General features: G+C 39.9%; 1 protein-coding gene across 1 annotated transcript in view; it reads right to left on the bottom strand.

The window, feature by feature from the left end:
* PITRM1 (pitrilysin metallopeptidase 1) overlaps window positions 1-20,293 on the bottom strand; it is a 29,472-nt gene extending 9,179 nt beyond the window's left edge. Inside the window, exons 1-17 of the mRNA XM_005153025.3 lie at window positions 20,171-20,293; window positions 19,680-19,782; window positions 18,736-18,842; window positions 17,633-17,784; window positions 17,097-17,211; window positions 16,914-17,010; window positions 16,355-16,515; window positions 14,905-15,031; window positions 14,116-14,204; window positions 13,433-13,561; window positions 11,533-11,646; window positions 11,036-11,132; window positions 6,126-6,260; window positions 3,918-4,056; window positions 2,680-2,796; window positions 1,589-1,721; window positions 776-896 (exon numbers count right to left, since the gene is read on the bottom strand). Coding sequence (XP_005153082.2) covers window positions 776-896; window positions 1,589-1,721; window positions 2,680-2,796; window positions 3,918-4,056; window positions 6,126-6,260; window positions 11,036-11,132; window positions 11,533-11,646; window positions 13,433-13,561; window positions 14,116-14,204; window positions 14,905-15,031; window positions 16,355-16,515; window positions 16,914-17,010; window positions 17,097-17,211; window positions 17,633-17,784; window positions 18,736-18,842; window positions 19,680-19,782; window positions 20,171-20,217 — 1,983 coding nt within the window. The 5' untranslated portion in view covers window positions 20,218-20,293. The remainder of the gene's footprint in view (window positions 1-775; window positions 897-1,588; window positions 1,722-2,679; window positions 2,797-3,917; window positions 4,057-6,125; window positions 6,261-11,035; window positions 11,133-11,532; window positions 11,647-13,432; window positions 13,562-14,115; window positions 14,205-14,904; window positions 15,032-16,354; window positions 16,516-16,913; window positions 17,011-17,096; window positions 17,212-17,632; window positions 17,785-18,735; window positions 18,843-19,679; window positions 19,783-20,170) is intronic.
* Between the last annotated feature and the right edge of the window lie 1,636 nt (window positions 20,294-21,929).

Consider the following 21,929-nt stretch of genomic DNA (forward strand, 5'->3'; position numbering starts at 1 on the left):
CCTGTGAAATGCACAGTAACTTTTAAATTAAAGTGATACAAGGATGCCAACCTAGTGCTACACATCACAAAACCACTTTAAGGCACGCTGTGCTACTAAAATCAGAGCAGACATTAAATGTAATTGTTCTTCACACAAAGCAAGCTTGTCACTTCCCCCTCCTCAACAGAAAGGAGCAGGTTATAAACAGAATTTCTTATTTTTCACATAAGGCACAAATCAAATTGTTCTGGGGATGCACCTTTCTGCAAAACAGTCCCCCTCACCCAGCTCTGGGATCCATGAGCAGCAGGCCACAGCAGCAGACTCCCAGCAAGTCTGAGACAACCCTTAAGAAATACTGCTAGGCCTGTTATGTCCAATTCTAAGATCTAATGACCTTGCAAACATTCCATGTTTCTGAATCACATCAGCAGTGACATAAACACGTTAATAGCCCTCTCTATGTATAACACCATACCATTCTGTTCTCTACCTTCTGCTTCCACATTTTTTTGCAGCACTCAGAAACATGGTGACAGATGCTAGTGAAGCACTGCCTTAAAATGGATAACCACATCAAGCACTCGCCCTACGCCAAAATATGAAATCACTGTAATGGTCCAATTTAAACCTTACACAAAAAGGCACCAGTCCTTTTATGCACTTTTCCAATTCCTTTCATACAGGGTTTCCAATGCATATTAGCTAACCCTCCACCTGGAAGCCCTGACTGACAGTTAACTATAGAGCTGTTATTGCAAGTGCAACATCTTGACATTTATGATTAATTTACCTGTTCATACACATCCAGGTGTGAATCATCTGGAATGATATGTGGGCTGACAGACATCCCACCTGTTTTTAGTTCTATTTTCTGGGCTTGTTCCCTGTAATCAAGGGCTCCACATCCCATCCTGTGAAAAACAAGAGATTTACTTCCATTTCCAGTGTATAACAAAACCCGAATCCATATGGCATTTGCGAAGTAGACTGTTTCGGCCCATGCTAATTGAACAACTAAACAACTGAGGCATTATCAAGCAATCATAATAGTTTACAACTTATAAAAGCTTCACGCCAAGCTCTTCAATTAAAGCATCAAAATGGTGTATTAAAAAGTGTGCTTTATGTACAGGCTTGCTGCCAACATCTACATGGAAAATTAAAAACATCACATAAACTGTTATCACCAATAAAAAGAACAGATTCCTCCAGCCTGGGTCATCTGGTCTGCTCTATGCCACTCTTGCCACTCTGATAGGGTCAGTGTTTCTGTGAGTACATGGTAAAATTAGACTAAAAATCTATCCAGGTGAAAACCTTAATTTTTGCTAGGCTGTTTTTCACTTCTATGGATTTTTCCAATCTGTTCAGAGAATGCTTATGTTGATATGGAGGAACAAAGCGATGCAGAGACTGATGAAGAAGGGGAAGGAGCTGGCAACTCTGCAGGGAAGAGGGAACATTACTGTTTCTGCAGGACACCAACTTATCAGCACTTCCCTTGTACACCAAGGACAGATGTTGAAATTCTTAAAACCCATATTATTTCAGTAAGCTGTAATACAGCCTGTTGCTTCAGCTTCTGAGAAAGTAAACCTCTCACTTCGTAATGACGTTGCAGAAGAGCGGCACATATGGTTTGAGCTCCTCAGGAAGTGTGTTCAAGCTGGAAACAGCTCTGAAATAAACCACCCCATTGGTTGGCTGAGCACAGTACTGGACAGGAGTTTCATCAGCTGGGGATAAGGAAAAAAAACAAAAGCAAAGATCAAGCAACAGCTTCCTACTATAAACACATAAAAGCAAAACAATTTCTAACAAGATCTTCCCATTAAGAGTTATTTTCTGTTGGCATTTCCCATTGCACTGAAAGCTGCACTGAAGGGGGTTGTTGGGTTGTTGTTGTTTCTGTCCATGGTAAGGTAATACATACCTGGACAATTTGAAGAGAGGAGCCTGTTGTCAGAGGTCACATTTTAGAGGTAACACTCAAAGTGAATTTTTCTCCCTTAGTTTTTGCCATCATCATGTGAAAGGTTGAGGAAAGCAGGTTCCTACACTGTACATTTTCTCTAAGTTATGGCAATAGAATACACACTCAGCATTTTCACAAAAGCAAGTCATTTTTGGCATCAAAATTATACAATACTTGACACTTGCTGGCAAGTTTTGCAGGAAAATGCTAGAAATACACTATAGAACGGTATTACCTGCAAGATACTGACAGAACTGTAAAAAAACTGAGATCCACAATTTCTTGTTTCCTATCAATCCATAGGGTAGCCACCAGCAAAGCAGGGAGAACCTGGGACTGCAGTTATGAAGAATGACAATTTATTTTTTTCCTATAGCTCCTGTACATTGTATTCTGTAAGAAATGGGTAGGCAGGGAGAGCAGTAATAAAGGCTCCATGTGCAAGCTGCCAGCAGTGCTGCACACCAAATAAGTCTATGGTAAGATGGGAGATTGCTCAAGAGCGGTGGAGCATGCCACCCAGAGGATCCTCCACCCGTGGGCCAGGGCAGGAAGCAGGGAGCTTGCTGGCATCAGAAGCCTACTGCCAGATTACAGGAAATGGACCGTAACTATGCACAACAAACTGAGTACACACGCTTTGCAAAGTGCAAAAGGAAAAGCTGGGCAACAACCCAACAGTGTTGCTCTTTTGAGGATGAAACAGTGGTTACACCAACCTACAAGTGTGGTCTCCAGCACGGTGAATGGGATTTTGGGTTCAATGTCGGACACTTTCAGGGCTGGGAGACAAGATGTATCTTGAGGTTTGCTCTGAAGAGCAATTAATTCCAAACCTAGTAAGGAGACAGAATACCAGTTTGTCATTTTCAGCTTTTAGTGAAAGGGCTGTCAAAGCCTACTGCAGAAATGCAGATCAGAAAAAACACAAGAGTTTGAAGTTTAGAATTTTCTATCAATTCTTCCAAATATTTTACTAAAACAAATTCTGCAGATTATCACATCACAACAACAAACAGGACACTCACTCTTGTCTTTGTAAATTCTTTTTCCAATGTGCCCTTCATATCCTGTTTGCAGTAACATGCAATTTAGACTTTGAAGAAGTGACATCTGCCAGCCTGTTCTGTCACCCAGCTCTGCGAACACCAGCCCAGGCAACCCCAGAATTTGCAGGTGAGAAGCTCCTTCCTAATCCATTCCTCCCAGTTCTTACTCAGGTGCTCTGTCAGTACACTGATGCAGCTAAATTGTCTTTAATTTTATATTTCGGCCTTTCAGTTTTTAGCCGGCTACCTCTAAGTACTCTTTAATTTATCTTCTTAAGTAAGACTCATCTGATTTTCTGCTCACCTATCCCTTGCCTGGTAACAAAGATTCAGAAGACTTCAGAAGATTAACGCCATTATTTTGGAGGATTTCCATGATCAGATCACTGTTCTCACAAAACTAGATGACTACTCAAGGTGTCCAAGCTGAAGTTATTGCCTAGAATAAGTTAAACAACCCACCAATGGCTTTTTAAGTAGAGAAAACAAGAAATAAAACTACAGTATAGGAATTTTGTAGAAGTATAGGGCAGATCTCGTATGCTCAAAAACAAATAACAGTTTCAAGGTAAATGGTGGAAATAATCTTGTGTTTAGTGCAAGTTAAAATGGGAAAGAATAAGCAGATCAATATTTTGAAAGAATTTCCTTTCTTCTACACTAGTGGAGACATCGATCATTCTGGTTTTGCATATTTAAACGAAACATACCAATCACACACTGCAGTGTAAATACTGACTGCATAGCCCCATAACACATATACACAAACTTCCAAGAAAAAATACCACCCCTTTCAAAGCAAATCCTGGACTGTGCCTGAAAACTGGAGATATTCTACAGAACAGCTAAAAGAACTGGCTGTGATTTTAAGCAGTTACCCAAATTAAAATATGAAAAAGCACATTAACCTTTTTCAAAGACTTGTGTTTTTTCTTCTTCAGAAAGAGCATTGACCTTTTTTTCCAGCTTTTCTGCTTCCATTTTTGCTTGTTTATCATGGTAATTTTCCTCTGGACTCATTGTCAGAGTCAATCTATGTGGATTATCCTGCAGAAATGTATCACAAGACAAAGCATTATTAATGTTGCGGGCAACTGCCTCCTGTTTTGCCTCAGACTGTTGCTTCAGCAGCAACAGATAAAAAGCAGTCTTGTGCATCATTTGGCTTGCATATTATCAAAAGTATCACAAACAGGCAACCTGAACTCTTCATTTCATACAGAACAGCTGCTGCAAGGGTGGGGAAGAGAGACAGCTCACCACAAGAACAAGCATGAACACCCTTCTGTGAAGTTTTAGTATAGAGTCAGAATCCCTCAACAGCACACAGTACTCATTAGTTTAATTAAATCAAAGTTGAACAACCGTACATAACACAACAGAGAAGCATGCCCCAAGTTTTATCTGGAGAATGTTCTAAGATGGGGAATCTGGTTAAATGCAGGAGGGTTGCATTAAACACCTCTTTAAACCTGCCCAAGCTTGAGTGAGCAGAGATTCCATATGATGCAAAATGTGCATGCCTCATCCTGCTCAGAAATGCTTTACATCAGTCTTACTGCCAGAGAACTCCCTGCATTATGAAAGTGTCCCGACTGCTGTTGAATTTCTCTTTGTTTATACCGGACTGTGGAATTTTAATAACATTTAACTTTTATATTTATTAACTTTAATAACAATTTAAGCAGTTTCCATTTTATATAATACTGGGAGGCCAGTCAAATGACAGTGACCTTGGAAACTGCCCATTTTGAAATAGGAGTCAAACAGCAACATCTGTCAGTGACAGACACTGATATTACTTCGGTACAATGTATCCAGACTCTGTTTATGAATATCTCTCCTATGCTTATGTGCAAACACTATGGAAACCTGATTGACTATGGAGTTGAAGAGGGAAATTCAAAAATATCCAAGCATAATAAAATGGACAGCATGGACAGCATGAACAGCATTCTCTCCCTCACTCTCAGCCTTCCTGCTTTATTTATCTCCAGGTACAATGTACACAGAGTGTAATCTTCTGATGTAACAACATCCAACTATTCTCACTGCTTACTACCCAGTCAGGTTTTTGCATTAGCTCCCTTGTCAGAATTGCACAGTAAAGGACATTCTCAAAAATACTGCACCTGTGTTTCTTCCCTACAAAATCCCAAACCTTAACAGCTCTCTACTACTTTCAGACACTAATAATGCCTCTATGAAAACAGATTTAAATTGATGCCATTGCCTCTTGTCTGAGTATAGGAGAACTAGTACCCACTCACTATTAAATCAGGTTGGCAGTCACTTATAACAGATCTGCCCTTCAGAACAGCTTCCATTTGACTGAGGGGGGGTAATGGCCAAAGGGAAAAAAAAAAGACAACAAACACCAACAAAAAACAAACCAAAAAAAGGGGAAAAAAACCCCAACAAAACCATAAAAGGAAAGGCAAACACAAAATAAATCAACAAAAAGTACCAAAAAACATCTCAACCACCAGGGGAAAAAAAAAGGGGGGGGGAGGGGGTAAAACCCAAAACCAAACCACCACCAAAAAAAACCCATCACTTTTGCATTGTTATCATTAGATTTTTTCTTTCCGACATTAGCTATTTCAGGTCTTCAGGACTATTCAATGTTATAATGCCTTCACCATTTCTATTTCCTCAAGAACGTATGTAGGAGGGAAAAAAAGGAGAACGAGCAGAAAGCAACTGGCACTGACAACACAGTTCAGACAGCAGCTCAGTGAACATGACAAGCACTAGAATGATGAAAAAGAGATACACCTTGCCTTGCCAATACCAAGAAACATAACTAGGTCTGTAACTCTCTGTTCACATCTGAGCTTCTCATTAGGAAACAGTCATGTAGCATCTGGCTTCCCATTTCAGTAAAACACTGGTGTTTTATCAGTGTTCTAACATGTATATTTTCAAATGTCCAACCAGACAATTTTTTCCACTTCAACCATTTAAAGTTAACATATCTCATTAAAAGTATTGCTCTTCATCTACATCTCAAAATATGCAATATGGTTATAAGAATTATCCTTGAGTTTAATTTTTAAAGTTAAACAGTGATTTAAAAATTAATAGCAAAGACACTTACCTATAAGTTTGCCTACCTTAAAATATGCTTTAACTTTTTCCTGAAGAAATGTGGGATTTTTTTTAAGGCACTGCCTGAACCGAGAGACTTTATCTGCAATCCTCAGAAGCTCCACTGGATCCCCATCTTGATTCCAGCAGGAGGCTATATACTGAATAGGAAAGTTTAATTAGGCAAGTAGGACAATCCATCTGCATTTCTATAACTGACAAAATCTGTGTTCCAAAATCACCTTATCATTTATATTTGACTAGCAGACATATAATGAGTAGTTCTGTATATCTGGAGAGAAAAAAAAAGAAAAAGCAACTGAAATCTTTGTTCAGATTAAAGGACTATACTTCATCATCATCTGTCCCCTATTCAATCCTCTAATTTTATCATACCAAACCACCTTCTTTTTTTCTTTTCCTTCTTCCCTATGCTTGCATGTGTATATCTGTATTCTGGAAATCGATCATAATATTCTTTCCTCCTTCCCATTTATAATGAATTCATTTTTCAGCCCAAGAAAAAAGAAGAAAAGAAACAGGTGGTGGAGACAAAGCAGTACATAAATTTTACAGTCTATCCATTAATTGTATCAGACGAAATGATTTATAATAAGGTAACTCAAAAATGTAATACCTGGGACTTTGGAGAAAGAAGACACTAAATAACCAGAAATATCCCCAGGATATTTCTTTCGGAAGGATTTTTATTCTAGTTTTATTCTTTAGTTTGAGACCATTACGTTTGCTCAAGTTGCTGTTGAAAGTTATTCAAACACATCACAGGGCAAGTTATCAAAACCTTCTCCATTTCTATCCCATATGAATGCAGTAAAAATGAATGAAGGCAAAATAAAAAGTTCCAAGACATATGAAAGAGAAAAGCCCTTAAAAGCATATAGAAAACAAATGCATCTGCACTGTCAAAACCACCTTACTGCTTTAGTTACAAGCTGGTATCACAAGCCTTCCAGACTTTTAAAGTAATATCTATTATTATCTATTCTGTGGAGATTCCCTAATGTGTTTGAAAGAATAGTTAAATTTTAGAATACACTCAAGTTAATCCTTTTAAAATAAAAGTCACCTCATTTGAGGCTTCCATGGGGTCATTATAACAACCCAGCTCTTGCTCTCAGTAACCTAAAAGCTTAACCATGTATATAAGAGCACTGCTCAAATTTTAATTGAATGCTGACAGGCTTAGGGCAATGACCACTTTCTTGGTGTCATGGCTTAACCCCAGCCAACAGCTCAGCCCCACACAGCTGCTTACTCCCTCCACTCACCACAGGACACAGGGAAGAAGCAAAAGGGTAAAAGTGAGAAAACTTGTGGGTTGAGATAAAGACAGTTTAATAGGTAAAGCAAAGTCACAAATACAAGCAAAGCAAAGAAAGGAATGCAATCACCATTTTCTGTGTTCAGGTATCTCCAGTGGAGCAGGGCTCCATCAAGTGTAACATTTACTTGGGAAGACAAACACCATCACCATGAACATCCTCCCCTTTCCTCCTCCTTCCCCCCACCTTTACTGCTGAGCACTATGTCAAATAGAATGCGATATACCTTGAGTCAGTTGTCCTTGTTGTGTCCCCTCACAACTCCTTGTGCACCCTCAGCCTCCTCACTGGTGGGGTGAGTGGCCGAAAAGGCCTTGGCTCTGTTTAATTGCTGCTCAGCAGCAGTCACCCTGTGTAATCAGCAGTGTTTTTAACACAAATCCTAAACATACCCTCATACAAGCTATTATGAAGAGATTTAGCTCTATCCCAGCCCAAACCAGTACCCCTGAGGAGCTTGTTCCAGTCCTTCCCCACCCTCTCTATGAAGAACTCTTCTAATATCCACTCTGTACTTCCCTGATGCAGCTTGAAGCCATTTCCTCCTGTCCTATTATTACTGGACACCAGACAGAATACTACAATATGCCTTGCTCCACTTCCCATCATGAGGGAGTTATAGACAGTAACGAGGTCATCCCTCAGTTTCCTCTTTTCTAAGCTGAACAAACCTAGTATCCTCAGCAGCTCCATGTAAGACATTCCCTCTAGTCATTTCGGCATCTTTGCTGCCCTCTTTTGGTCGTGTTCTGATACTGTTACATGCTTGTATTGTGGAGCCCAATATTGCACACAGTACTCAAGGTGATAACACACCAATGCTGAGTGTGGGACAATCACTTATTTCTACCAGTTAACTATACTGCCATTAACGCACCCCAGCATATGGCTGGTCCTTTCCGCCTTCATGTGACTCATACTGAACTTACCATCAACAAAAAAGCCAGATCCCTTTGATCATAGAATGATAGAGTAGTCTGGGTTGGAATGGAACTTTAAAGGTCACTTAGTCCAGTCCACCTACAATGAGCAGGGCCACCTTCAACTAGATCAGGTTGTTCAGAGCCCCTTCCAACCTGATTTTGAATGCTTCCAGGCCCTTTCTGAAAGTCTGCACTCCACCTTAACCCCCCAGTCTATATGTATGTCCAAGATTACACCATCCCAGGTGCAGAATCCACATTTGTCCTTACTGAATTTCATACAATTTGTGATTGCCCAGCATTGTGATCTATCAAGATCTCTCTGTAAGGCCTCTTTACTCTTGAGGGAATCAACAGTTCCTCCTAATTTAGTATCAACAGCAAATGTATTTAGTGTATATGCAACTCCTGTGTCCAGGTCATTGATAAAAACACTGAAAAGAGCTGACCTTAAAATTGAGCCCTGGAGAACACCCCTAGCAACTTACCACTAGTCAGATATCATCACATTTACTAAGATTCTCAGCCCCACCTTTCAGCCAATGGTTCACCTATGGTGTTGTGTCTTAAATCAATAAATCACACACAGAAAAGTCGTAATTTTAAAGCTTGCACAGAACTGGAATACAGCATGGAAGAGAATTTTTACCACATGACATTTAAAATTACACAGGCTGTCATCTGTGATACCCAATATGGCTTCATAAAAGGCAAACAGTGCCCCACTAATCTGGTAGCATCTCTACACCTGGGCTGGGGCAATGACCAGTAATCAGTACAAGCTGGGTGATGGATGGTTTGAAAGTAGCCCTGCAGAGAAGGGCTTGGGGATATTGGTAGATGAAAAACCGGATATGAGGCCCCCGTGTGTGTTTGCAGCCCAGAAAGCTAATCTTATCCTGGGCTGCAGCAGAAGCGTGGTCTGCAAACTGAGAGAAGAGATTCTCCTTTACTCCACTCTTATGAGACCCCACCTGAAATACTGCATCCTGCTCTGGGGCCCACAGTACAAGACAGACATTGACCTGTTAGAGCAGATCCAGAGGAGGGCCACTAAAATGATCAGAGGGCTGAAGAACCTCTCCTGTGAAGACAGGCTGAAACAATTGGAGTTGTTGAGCCTGAAGAAGAAAAAGGCTCAGGGGAGACCTTATTGCAGCCTTTCAATATATGAAGGGGGCTTTTAAGAAAGACAAACTTTTAACCACGGCCTGTAGTCACAAGACAAGCTGCAACAGTTTTAAACTGAAAGAGGGTAGATTTGGATTAGACATAAGGAAAAAATTCTTCATAATGAGGGTGGTAAGACACTGGAAAAGGTTGCTCTGAGAAGCTGTGAATGCCCCATCACTGAAAACATTCAAGGCCAGGTTGGATGGCATCTAGTGGAAGATGGCCATGCGCATGGTAGGGAGGTTGGAACCAGAAGATCTTTAAAGGTTCCTTCAAACCCAAAATATGCTGTGATTCCATTATTAGTTATAATTAGGTACCTTTCAGGCCCTTTTCAAGGTCAGCTTCTAAAACATGACTTCAAGGAAGCAAACTGAAGTATAACCCTCCTCTATGGGAACATTATCACCAAATGCTGCATGACTGGTCTTTAAAAGCAACAATGGTTTAAGAGCTTTCCATTGCAGAATTAAGTCCTAATAATTGAAACAACTCCAGAACTTAAAAATGTTGAAAGGTAAAATATATGTGTAAATATTTCATCAGTCACAGTAACTCGCACAATCTGAAAACATGCTAGGAAGTGCTGGCTACCAAAGTGAGACACATTTTACCAGATCCTACTATGAAACATGACAGGCAATTAAATATCCACAATCTGTCTGTTTCACTGTATGGCAATCTGATTTGAAACAACTCTTGGTTGTGCTCTCTCATTTGTAAATCTCACATTAATCCAGGACTCCAGCATACAAAATTAGGTAAAGAAGCAAAGGAATGAACTCCTGTTTATGCTGAAGATGCTGAGCACTTGAGAGACAGAAAGCAAATGAGCTGCTAAGCAACTGAAGTTGCTGTAGAGCAGAAAAAAAAACAGAGGAGGCTGGAGAACAAGTGGCAGCAGGAAGCCCCCATTTCCAAACTGACTGCAAATACTGCAGTTAACTCACTCCCAAATTTACCAATGACTTGCAGACTTACAAAGACACCCCATTCTGCTGTGGAACATGTTTTCTGTAACAGCTTTGTCTCAAATTTTGGTAGAGCTTTGGTCTAAAAATTTGAGGCCAAGAACTGAATTAGTGTATTTTCACTTGTGAATCATGAAATTAAATTACAACAATACAACCCTAAATTCCATAGAAAAATACAGGCCTTCTATTTGATTTTTAAAAATACACAGACATCTAGCCAAAGCACATAGTTACAAGAGCCAGTATGGCATGCCTCCTGCAGAAGTAATCAGTACTTCTGCAATTAAAGCTACTATTCAGGCAAACAAAACAGGTTCACTGCCTGCTTAAGTCATATAGTGTGGAATCCAGTGATAGCTTAAAGGCTACTGAATAGAAGAAAGAAAGATATACCTGAGATGACAAAGAAAAAGCCCTTAAGTATAAAGGTACAAAATAACCCCCTATTTTTTAAAGACATAGACAGTAGATTTCTTATCCATTCCTAAAAAAACACTTCACACAGGCACACATATGGACTTACAGATGTCAGGGCAAGTCCAAAACTTGTAGACTGATGCTTCAGCTGGATTTCAATTTTGTGAAGTAGAGCTTCAATCCTATCTTCCTCAAATCCTTTCCTTTGGGAAGGGGTGATGAGAGAAGGAAATCATATACATTCACACTAATCAATTTAAGTGAAGTTATGAAAATAAATTATAACATCAATAAAGAAAGCATTACAACATAATGCCTTCCACACTGAATTAGAATTGATATGAAATAATCTTATTATGCTGTGTCATTTAGTGAAACTGCACTAACATCATTAAACTGAAGGTTATACTGATGAATATGCTACAATAGAGGAAGTGGCAGATGCAAGTTTTGAGAGTATTGAACGGTGGTGCATTTATTTTAATATAACTAAATTTTTAAGGTATGCTATTATATATATGCCTGTATATCATTATAACTATCCAGTTGTAAAAAACTGTAGGAAAGAACTAATTCTATTCTCAAAACTTTAATATTACTCACACAATAACATCATCAACTGTTCTGGCAATTATCTGCTTCACAGTATCAATGTCTCTTTCAGCAATACCCTGTAGACCCACACTGAAATAAGCTTCTCTTGTTGAGCCATTAAACCTAGAATAAAGCATATTCAACTCAGAGAGAAGTACTACAACTTAAGCATTAAACCTGCTAACAAAGGCAACAGAAAGGGAAAACACCCATCATTTTCACATACACACACGCAGCATTTTAAAAGCTAGACAGAATGAAAAATAATTACCAAAGAGGCAAGAAATGGAACTTAAAAGCATTTTTGTTTTTATTCAGTTTCAGTAGTAGCAGCCACTGTTAAGAAAACATACAGCATATGATATTAGAGAAAGAAAAACAGTTATGGAAGAAAAGCTGGTCTTTTCTGTTCATCTTGCCATCCATACGTAAGTACTTTCAGATAAAAAACATCTCTGTTTTAAAGGTGAAAATTTTAGCTGCCTGTGATGCCATACATACATATTACTTAAGCAGCTGAGTGGAATGGTACTTTTAAAGCAGTGCTTGTAAAGTAAGTGGTAAAGGTGGATTAAGTGTTCTATGTTATTTGCAATTATTTTTCAGTAGTACTTAAACCCACAGAAGTAAATATAATTTTGTCTAAGCTGTCAGCATAGTTAATCCTAAGAGCTCATCTTTACAGAGACAAATGGACACTTGCGCAAATACAAAACACCTAGTAGTTTGAACCAAAGCCAACAAACAAAAAGCACTGTCCTGGTTTTGGCTGGGACAGCTAATTTTATCTAAACTCTAAACACCCACTATTCCATGTCTTAAAACACAGAAAGAATTCAATCGCAGACTCAGGTGTTGGATTCTTGAACACTGACCTCTGGACTCACACTTATTCTTCTACACTGATCCATCAGCACAGTCACTAAGGCAAATTAAAGCCAACTCACTATACAGTTCAACCCCATATCATTGTAGTCAACCTGGAAGAGGCTCAGCTGACAAAACACAACCAAACCACTACTTCACTGTCTAAGGACAGATAACTTTACAGAGTATGGCAGTAGACAAGATGCCTGAATGGCACAGTCATGCATGACACAGGACTTGCAAGAAGCCCATGACTTCACGCAGAGACAGTTCAAGCCAGGCAGAGTATGACATTAAAACCATAGATGAGTACATTAAGGTTTCTCAACCAAACACATAAGACAGTGGAGACAAAGGCATTATTTTTGTCACCATGAAGTAAAAAATCAGATGAATCACACCCTGAAAGCACTGCTTGCTTTATGCTGATGGTAAAAGCAAGCTACAATGAGCAGCTGAGTGTGTAGTTAGGTGAAGACAATCTACCCATTCTTAGTCTGCAGTCCAAAGCTTGCTTAGAAGACTGGCTGCAAGAGCTACAGCTTGAATAAGTGCTGGCAGAAATACCCTTTTGCACCAAGGTGATGGCAAATGAATGGCACCTAATTGCACAAAAGCACATTTGTGCCAACCCTACTATAAAATCACAGAATTAAAGCAAAAAAAGCAAAGGTAACACAGTACAGAGAAGAGCTAGCAAACTCTTCTAAGTAGTACCAAATGGCCAAGACAAAAACCCCAAGCAAATTAGGGCACTGAATGTATACCATGTTCTTATCTACACATTTTTCTTGTTCATAAGCTTTAAACAGTACAACTTCGTTTAAACTAACTTAGCTTCTATCAAATTATTTTGACAAGCCAAAAATTACACTTGAGAATGCTTTATATATCAGCAATAGAAACTCTCAGGATGTTTTAACATTTAAATATTATTCCAGCATAAATTGACTGTACGAGAGATGACTTCTCACACTGTAATACTAGTTTTTTACTTTCCTAATACTGCTTATAGTGATGAAATAGAAATGGTGACACTTACCCAACATCAGGAGAAAAATCTGTACCAACACCAGACTCAATTAAGGCTTTGTAAAAAGGAGAATTCGGCCCATCAACCAACAGTGAAGACAAAAGGCTTAGCGTGAATGTTTCAAAAGTGTCTGTAATACTGAAGAAAAATTAATAGCTCTTAAAAAGCATCAAACTATGAATATGTGACACCCAGCATCACTGAGTTCATTTCAAAAGAGTTATTTCTACAAAACAAGGCAGAGAGTGCAAGGCAGAAGTAACTGTCAGTTATAAACACTGCACCAAACCTTGGGGAAGTAAGTTCTGCATCTTTCACTTGTAACTAGAAGTAAAGCAAGTCGAATTAGGCTGCAAGGGTAAAGATAGCAGTTGGGTCATATGGAAAAGCTTGCACATGGCAGGAAACTGAAAGACAGGAAGCCATTGCTCCCAATAGCCTAATCCACAGAACAATTCTGCAATTTACAGCTGACTTTCCTTATATTCATCTGCCAAAGAAAAAGACAGGAAAATTTCTGCTTACCAATTAAACTTTCATTTACTAAAGCAGGATGTGTCTGGCTTTCCCATGGCATTATTTACCTTAAAGATGACATTTATGAAGGGGGCTGGAGAACATGAAACAAGGTGCATCTTCCCTAAAGTTCTAAAATGAGCCTTTGATTCAGAATTTCATTTTGATACACTTACTCTGTCAACAAGTAGCTCACACTGACAGTTGTTTGTTTGGAAGGATCTGCAGCAAATGAATCTAAGCCACATGTTACACTGTGTTCTCTCTGTAAAGTATAATAAATACATTTGACACAGACTGAATTCAGAGCAGAAGTTACAAAAAAAAAAAAAGACTGCTCGCATACAGATATTCATGACTAAGTTCAATATTCATGATTAAATGCACTAACAGAATATCCTAAAAAAGATGACTGGTATCTCAATTTTACAGATGGAGAATAGATGAGAGGCTCAAGAAAATCTGGCTGTAACTAACACTCTGAGCTGGGTTTCAAAGAAATTATTACACTTCTGGACAAGCCATGGAGGAAAGTGGCGGGGGGGGGGAGGAAAAGAATGGAAAAAAGTGTTTTTTATACCAATGTTTGAGAGCTTAGGTACCACTAGAAGGCATATTTTCTGACATTAAGTGCCAATATTTCTATCAGTATCAGCAGCACTAAACGCTTTCCATTAATAAAAGCTTCAGAGCTTCAAATGATGAGGGACTTGAAAACTGTAAGTAAGAAAAATAAACAACTGCACACAATCATTACATTACTGAAACCCGAAGGTAAAGTGCAATTTTCCGCTGTTATAATCAAACCTAAAAATGCCTTGGTTCATTTACACACAAACACACTTCTAAACAAAGAAGTAACACCAGTAGCCTCAGCTAAAATATTAACCTGTTATATCCATGTTGTGCAACTTCAAGATTGAATGTGTATCACTTTCTTTTATTTCTTTTTTATCTTTACTTACCGGCTTTTCCCAGAGTTTCTGTTTCGGGATGTCAGTATTTGACTCAATTCTATCAAATTTTATCAATGCTTCCTCGTGTATTTGTTTCAAATGTTGCTCCAGTGGAAAATTACCGTAAGTGAAAAATCTGCATTTCAGATGAAAAATTGGCATTAAGTAATTGATTTTTCATGAAATTTACAGTAACAGTTTTTCTTATATTCTCCTACATTAAAGATCTACCAGTTTATCACAGATCTCCCAGTAAATAACACATTTTCCAGCTTCTGTTTTACGAGCTAGATCCACAAAAAAGCTAGAATTTGTTTAGTTGCAGCAATATATAATCTTCCAAGAAAAAAAATATTAATAATTGAAGCCAGAATCCCAGTTTTGGGGTTTTTTTCTTAAGTTTTAGAAGACAAAATTACTGTAGTCCTCATACATCATGTATAAATTACATGATGATCTGCATCTTGACTGATCTATAAAACATGCCTGGGCTCTGTGGGTCAGTCTACTACGCATATTCCCATGCCTGCAAGAAACACTGACGATTTCCACTGGATTAAATGTGACTATGAGGTATGGTTTAGTGTGAGGTGTCCATGCCCATGGGAGGGGGGTTGGAACTAGATGATCTTAAGGTCCTTTCCAACCCTAACTATTCTACGACTCTATGTCCCAGGTGAATCTTACTTCCCCATTAAAATCTAAACACAGGTAAAGTAGAATACTTGGGATGAGAAAAAGAAAGGGTGGAAATTCATCATCATGACACAAGTTGATGTTCCATAAGTGAATTCATCAGACTAAGACCAACCACCAATTTGGCAGAGAAGAAACAACAGTACTACAGATTTTCCTGCATATCACTTTCAAATTGACTTTTAGCTTAAATATCTTATTAGTACAAACAGAATTAATATCTGACTTAAATGAATATCCACTATTTAGAACCTGGTACAGTAATAAGTGATTCAGAAGCAAATGAGAAGACATTCATTTGGATCACCTTTTTATAACTTAATCTGTGTTGACTTCAAGGAGGGCAGGAATCCCTAGACTCATCTATACTAAGTGTATCATAATTCCCTAACATTATTGCCAAATATTTTTTAGAATGCTCACTCCATTTCCCCCACAACCCATGAGTTCAAGGTAAAACATCTGCATACAAAAATCTCCCAGACAGATCTTCATAATCAAGCAGGAAAATGCACTCTAGAAAGCCCTCTCTGCTGCATGCCCCCAATCCACCCCTTATTGCTCTTCTTAGAGCAATTCTTTGCTTCAGTGCTGTCCTAGCTGCTGTAGGGCATAGGCCACTTAAGTAGCTGGCCAAGTGAATGGATTGCTGGTTTTGTATTGCTGGTTTTCCCCTGGTTTGTATTGCTGGTTTTCCCCTCATAAACATACAGAGTGCTAACACAGTACATTACCTAAAATATTAGTCACAAATTTCAGATACCTGGAATTGCTTGGATGATAATGTGTGGCATGGAACTGTTTAAGCTGCTCCCATGTAAGATCGGGAATACATAATGGATCTCCACCAGATATTACACCATATGTGTGATCAGGAAGGATTTTATTCTGCAGGTGCTGTGCAAATATCCTCTCATTATCTGTCTTAAGACAAAAATACCACATTTTAGTAAAAGTCATCAAAACATTTTAAAAATAAAAAGTGCTCAATAATAAGACCTCAGAGCTGTAACTTAAGACAAGAACCCCCCTATGAGTATTTTGTTCTGTGTTTCCACATACTTGAATAAAACTAGCTATGTTTTCAATTTAAAAGAAAATTCTACAATGAAATCCATTAACGAGGTGCTCTTTTCTACGTAAACAAACTTCTGACAGTCTAACGTTAAGAATGACCATGTAACAGATTATTAACTTTACTGAGGACTTAAATTTCATAAAGGAGGAATGTAACTCTCCAGTGAAATAACGCCATTGATAACCTGCAGCTTAAACCACTTCACCATGTACAAGATCTCAAATCAAACATTCACAAAACTTACAAATGCCCCTTTCATTTCATTAAAAACAACTCCTTTGAAGACTAGAGGTGTCTGAGGATCAGCTGGGTTCTCATGCTCTAATCTCCACCCTTCTTGCCTAAAAAAAAATAACAGGAAGTGTTGGGAATTCTTCTTCTTTTTAAATATAAAGCTTGCATACACCTCAAGTTGCCCACATCTTACCAGAAATCTAGTTGCCGCAAACACGGAAAGAAAGCTGCATCCAAGTACACTGACAGGAGATTCTGAAAATCCTTAGGATTTTGTGTTGAAAACGGATAGAGTGTGTAATCACTAGCTGCATAGAAATAAATGTAAAAAGATCAGAATTTCAGAAAGCCTAAGATGCATTTTGCCCTCATTTATTTTTTTATTTCTCAGTCATATGAGTAACTGGAAGAGAAAAATCTGACTAAATAAAACATTTTTGCTGAGAAATACACAGAAGTTTAACACTGCAATTATTTTGCCATGAAAGCTTCGCTTTCACCATATATAATTAAATGCATTGTTGTATACTATACAGATCCAGCTCTACTAGGACCTTGTACGTGCCAAATTAGCAAGAACTATTTCGCTGCCTTCCTTTGTTAGTTTTGTAATATCTCACAACATTTACACTTAATAATAATGGCTCTTCAATTGAAGAGAGCCAACAGACAGTTCTAGTGCAATAAAACCTCTTGCACTTTAAGTGGCATTATTTACTCTTGGCTCACCTGTGAATGCATTCATAAAAGTGGACAGTGACCTGTTTAACATTTTAAAGAACGGATCTCTGCAAGGATACTTCTGAGAACCACATAACACAGTGTGCTCGAGAATATGCGGGACCCCAGTGCTGTCCATTGGAGTGGTTCTGAACTGTACACTGCAAGACAAGAGAGCACAGAAGAGAATGTAGTTATTTCTGATGGGAAGTCAACCCACCTATCTGCAGCTGTGACTTATAGGAACATTGTCACCTTCTAGCAGCTAACATGACATCAAGGAGGATGCAGAGTTCTTAAGATTCTTGAGTACTCAGCCACCACTTCCAGAGGGTGTACAACCTATGCACTTCTTTTTATGGTGGTAATACAAAAGTTTTCAGCAACTAACTAAACACATTGCTTTTACCCAAACGGCTCAGAAAAATGACTTCATGGAAGGTTAGGGAAAAAAGAACTGGTCTACATCTTGTACCTATTAGTCAGTTTATCAGAAAGTCCAGTTTTCTGCTCATCAATTTCTTCTGCTCACATGCAGAAGAAATTATAAGAAATTTGAAGTAGTTTAGTGTAGAGCTGGAGACATGCCCTGCAAGAAGAGGCTGAGGACATTGGGCTCATTTAACCTGGAGAAGGAAAGGCATCAAGGGACTGCATAGCTGCCTCCCAATGCCTACAGGGTGATGATGAAGTCAGGTTCTTTGCACTGGTATGCTTGATGGAAGGGGCAAGAGACAACGTTCATAAATTGAAGAAAGGGAGGTTCCAACTCCACAGTACAGACAAAAACATCCCACCATATCGACAGTCAAACATTGGGAATGGATTGACCAGAAAGTTTGCATTATCTCAGTTTTTGGAAGTCTTCAAGGTCCACCTGGATAAATGTCTGAGGAACCACATCTGAATTAAGTACTGACCCTGTTTTGAGCAGCAGACTAAACAACAGATCTCATGACACCTGTTCAATGTGAAAAACTCTAAGCAAGTCCCACAAAGGAAGAACTATCTTCTGTTATCACAGAAAAATCCAGATACGAGGCTGGATTCCAATTTAGAAATTATAAGGTGATAACAAGATGAAATTTGCTAAACATGTATTAATGTTTTACCTGAACAGATTATTGGAGTCCTCCCGGGCCACATGTAAATACCTGGCTCCTGTTCTGTCATGACTAAGCTTCACTGCAGTGAGAAACAGCTCAGGAACAGCCGTCACCTGCATTGGAAGAAAACATCTGCATTACAGTGTGACTGCAACTAGGTCAAATAAATCATGCATGATAAAGCAATGATCAGTTTCATCTCCTGTATACAGTACTGCCATGTACAGTGTTACATAAATTCTTTGTTTCTGTGGTATGTGGGAGAAAAAAATAAGTATGTAAATGAAAAAAATACAATTTTAAGAACTGACAAAAGTAAGCCTATAACCACAGAACTATATTCTTCTGGTATAGATATGTAGACAAGAACAATTCAATCAAAAAAACAATAAAAGGCATATATTCAAATGCCAGTGGCTAGGGCAACCAAAGAAGTATCAATGAACCCAGTGCTACCACTAGCTCTGTCACTAGCAACCACTTTTTGCAAATTACCTCTACTCTGCTTCTGCTTGTTACTTTCAGAAAGTAATCTGACATATTATTCCCACTGCAGGTTCTTAACAGAGGTATTAAAAGCATCTTAGGAGATAAAATATTAGTTGAATATATTTCACCAAGCAGCACACAGTGGAGTCCTGTCACCTGTTAGGGCTTTTGGAAGACCACACCAAATGCTCAGCATCTGTGGCTGACACACAAGCTCCTGGAGTGTGTTATTCACTTTAGAACAGAGCTAAATCTGTACAGGAGCATGCGTTAATGTTACCTAAAGGATGTGGTTGCAGAGACAACTACAAGTAATGACTATGTTTTTTCAACTGACCACCCAAAGCATCTATGCCAATATTTAGTGTGTAGCTCCTAGCCTCATTTAGGCACTTTTCAAACACGGGAACATTCACCTATGTACAAACACTTCAGAGGCACAAGCGGAAGTCGATGCTCACCTGCTCTACAGTGAATCCATGGATTTGCTCGCCCACCCGGTACTGAAGCGCTCGTTCATTAGCGGAAACGCTCCTCCATCTCCACGACTTCCGATTCGAAGACCTGAAGGAACACTTCCCTTTCAGACAAACACGCTCCCACCACCGGTGCTACGACACCGAACGAGACACCGGCCCTAACCGCGGCGCAGGGGGACAGAAGCAGCACCAGCTAGGAACACGCTGCCTCCCGGCCCGGAGTCCCACCGGCCCGCAGCGAGGAGCCGCCCTGGGGAGCCGGGGCGCCCAGCACCCACACGGCGCCTCTGCTCCCTGCCAGGGACACGGTCGCTCCCCGTCCTTGGGCTGAGGGCGAAGGAGCCGGCTGCAGCGCGAAGCGCGCCCAGGGCCGCGGCGAGCCCAGGGCGGCGGCGAGGGGGTCGGCAGGGCCAGGCCCAGAAACGGCTCACGGAGACTCCACCCGCTCTCCCCATCTCCCTCCCCGTCCTTACCGGCCGCGGCTCAGCAGCACCCCGGCCGCCCGGTAGCGGCTCCACATGGCTCGGCGCCTCACTGGGACTGGACGGGCCGCACAGCCGGACCAGCGCAGGCGCCGCGGCCCCTGCCTGCATTGGCGGCGGAGAGAGGCTCCGCCCGCCCGGCCGGCCGCGGTCCGCCCCGTGCTGCGGCAGCCGTCGCAGGAGAAGGCCCGAGGCAGGGTCACCCCGGGTGGGCCGCAGTTGGGGACTCTGCTGTGAGCCGATGGTGGCTTGCGGTGCTCAACCCGAACGTGACAATTCAGATACACGTTTCAAGGGCTGTATCTCTCCGTGTCTGTCTCTTGCTACTGCATCTTAGTATGTTTATACAAAGATTTTGTGAGGGAAATAAGTAAAGTAAACTGGAGTAAGTGGGAAGATAAACCAGGCTTTAATCCTGCAATTGTGTCTGTGTATGCAGAGCCTTTATCAGCTGCACAAGGCCAGGGAGGTGCAGGCACAGCACGGGTTAGATAAACTAGCAGAGGCACAGATGTACTTCTCCCAGTCAGTGTCATGACAAGGACCTCAGTGAAGATTCACAGGATGTCCTTGTACCTACCAGGAACGTGCTGGTACATGCCTAGGCTTTTATTCCTTCCATTTTGCAAACTCATACGATTTTTAGGTAGTAACTTGATAACTGATTTTATATTGCACATCCATGAGGTTTCCCAGCATCTGTGAAGTGCAGCCACCAAACTACCAGTCCCTCATTCCTGAATATGAGAGCCTGCTTATCTATTTAGATTTAAGAAGCTTGATGCCAAAAGAAGAGGCTAGGTAGGATTTTAAACAAAACCAGGTTGAGCAGCAGGTGATCAGCACATCCTATGCAGCTTGTCTCCAGTTCTATGGCTATGATGTTAACTGAAAAAAAAAAATAGGAATTTAAAGTATCCCAGGAATTTTTGTCTCTACCATCTGACCTCTTCCCTCTCTTCACTGTCTGGCATGCAGTTGTTTGCCTCCCACTGCTGCTGTCATCTGTCACGTAATGGATTTTATCATCTTTGCCTAACTTGGCCTCCTCTATGACCTCTGCCCTCCCTGCCCTGCCTGCCAGGCACACTCTCCTAAAGCACATCCTCATCTATCGCCCCAGTAGCTGCGTGACTCTGGTCTCTCCAGCACCATTCATGTCCTCTGTTTTTCTCGTTTGTGTTTTCCGTGTAATTTCCCTATTTCATTAATTTTTAAATTAAATAAAAAAGCCGATAACTTGCTGTTGTTAAAGTCTGGATGTTGTGCATTAACCTACAGAACCTGACATCCATCTTAATTACATACCTTTCTCATTCTTTTTAAGGGTAGTGAAGAAATCCAGGAGCTCTCATGTAAAGCTTAGATGCTGTGTATTGGCAAATGCAATTTACTCTTTATTTTCATTATACCTGATTTTCTGCATGCCTTCTACCATTTCACCTTTTGTGGGATTTGTCCCTTTTTTCTGCATTTGTTTCAGGTTAGATCCAAGTTACACCACTTTGATAGGAGCTGCTTCTGGTATATGTTTCTTTTTAGTATAGGTTTAGGCATTTTTCCAGAAAGTGTATGTTTCTAACACCAGGAAGAACCAGTCCTGATGGAAGCTTCTACATATTTTCAAGCCAAAGACAGTGACATAAGCAAAATGATCAACAATGTTCTCAAAAGAATAAACACATGAAAAGAATCACGTCTCATATAGAAACATGAGTTTACACTGTACAATTATTTTTTTTAATATTTC

This window comes from Melopsittacus undulatus, chromosome 1 (assembly GCF_012275295.1).
Source record: "Melopsittacus undulatus isolate bMelUnd1 chromosome 1, bMelUnd1.mat.Z, whole genome shotgun sequence".
NCBI classification, from domain to species: Eukaryota; Metazoa; Chordata; class Aves; order Psittaciformes; family Psittaculidae; genus Melopsittacus; species Melopsittacus undulatus.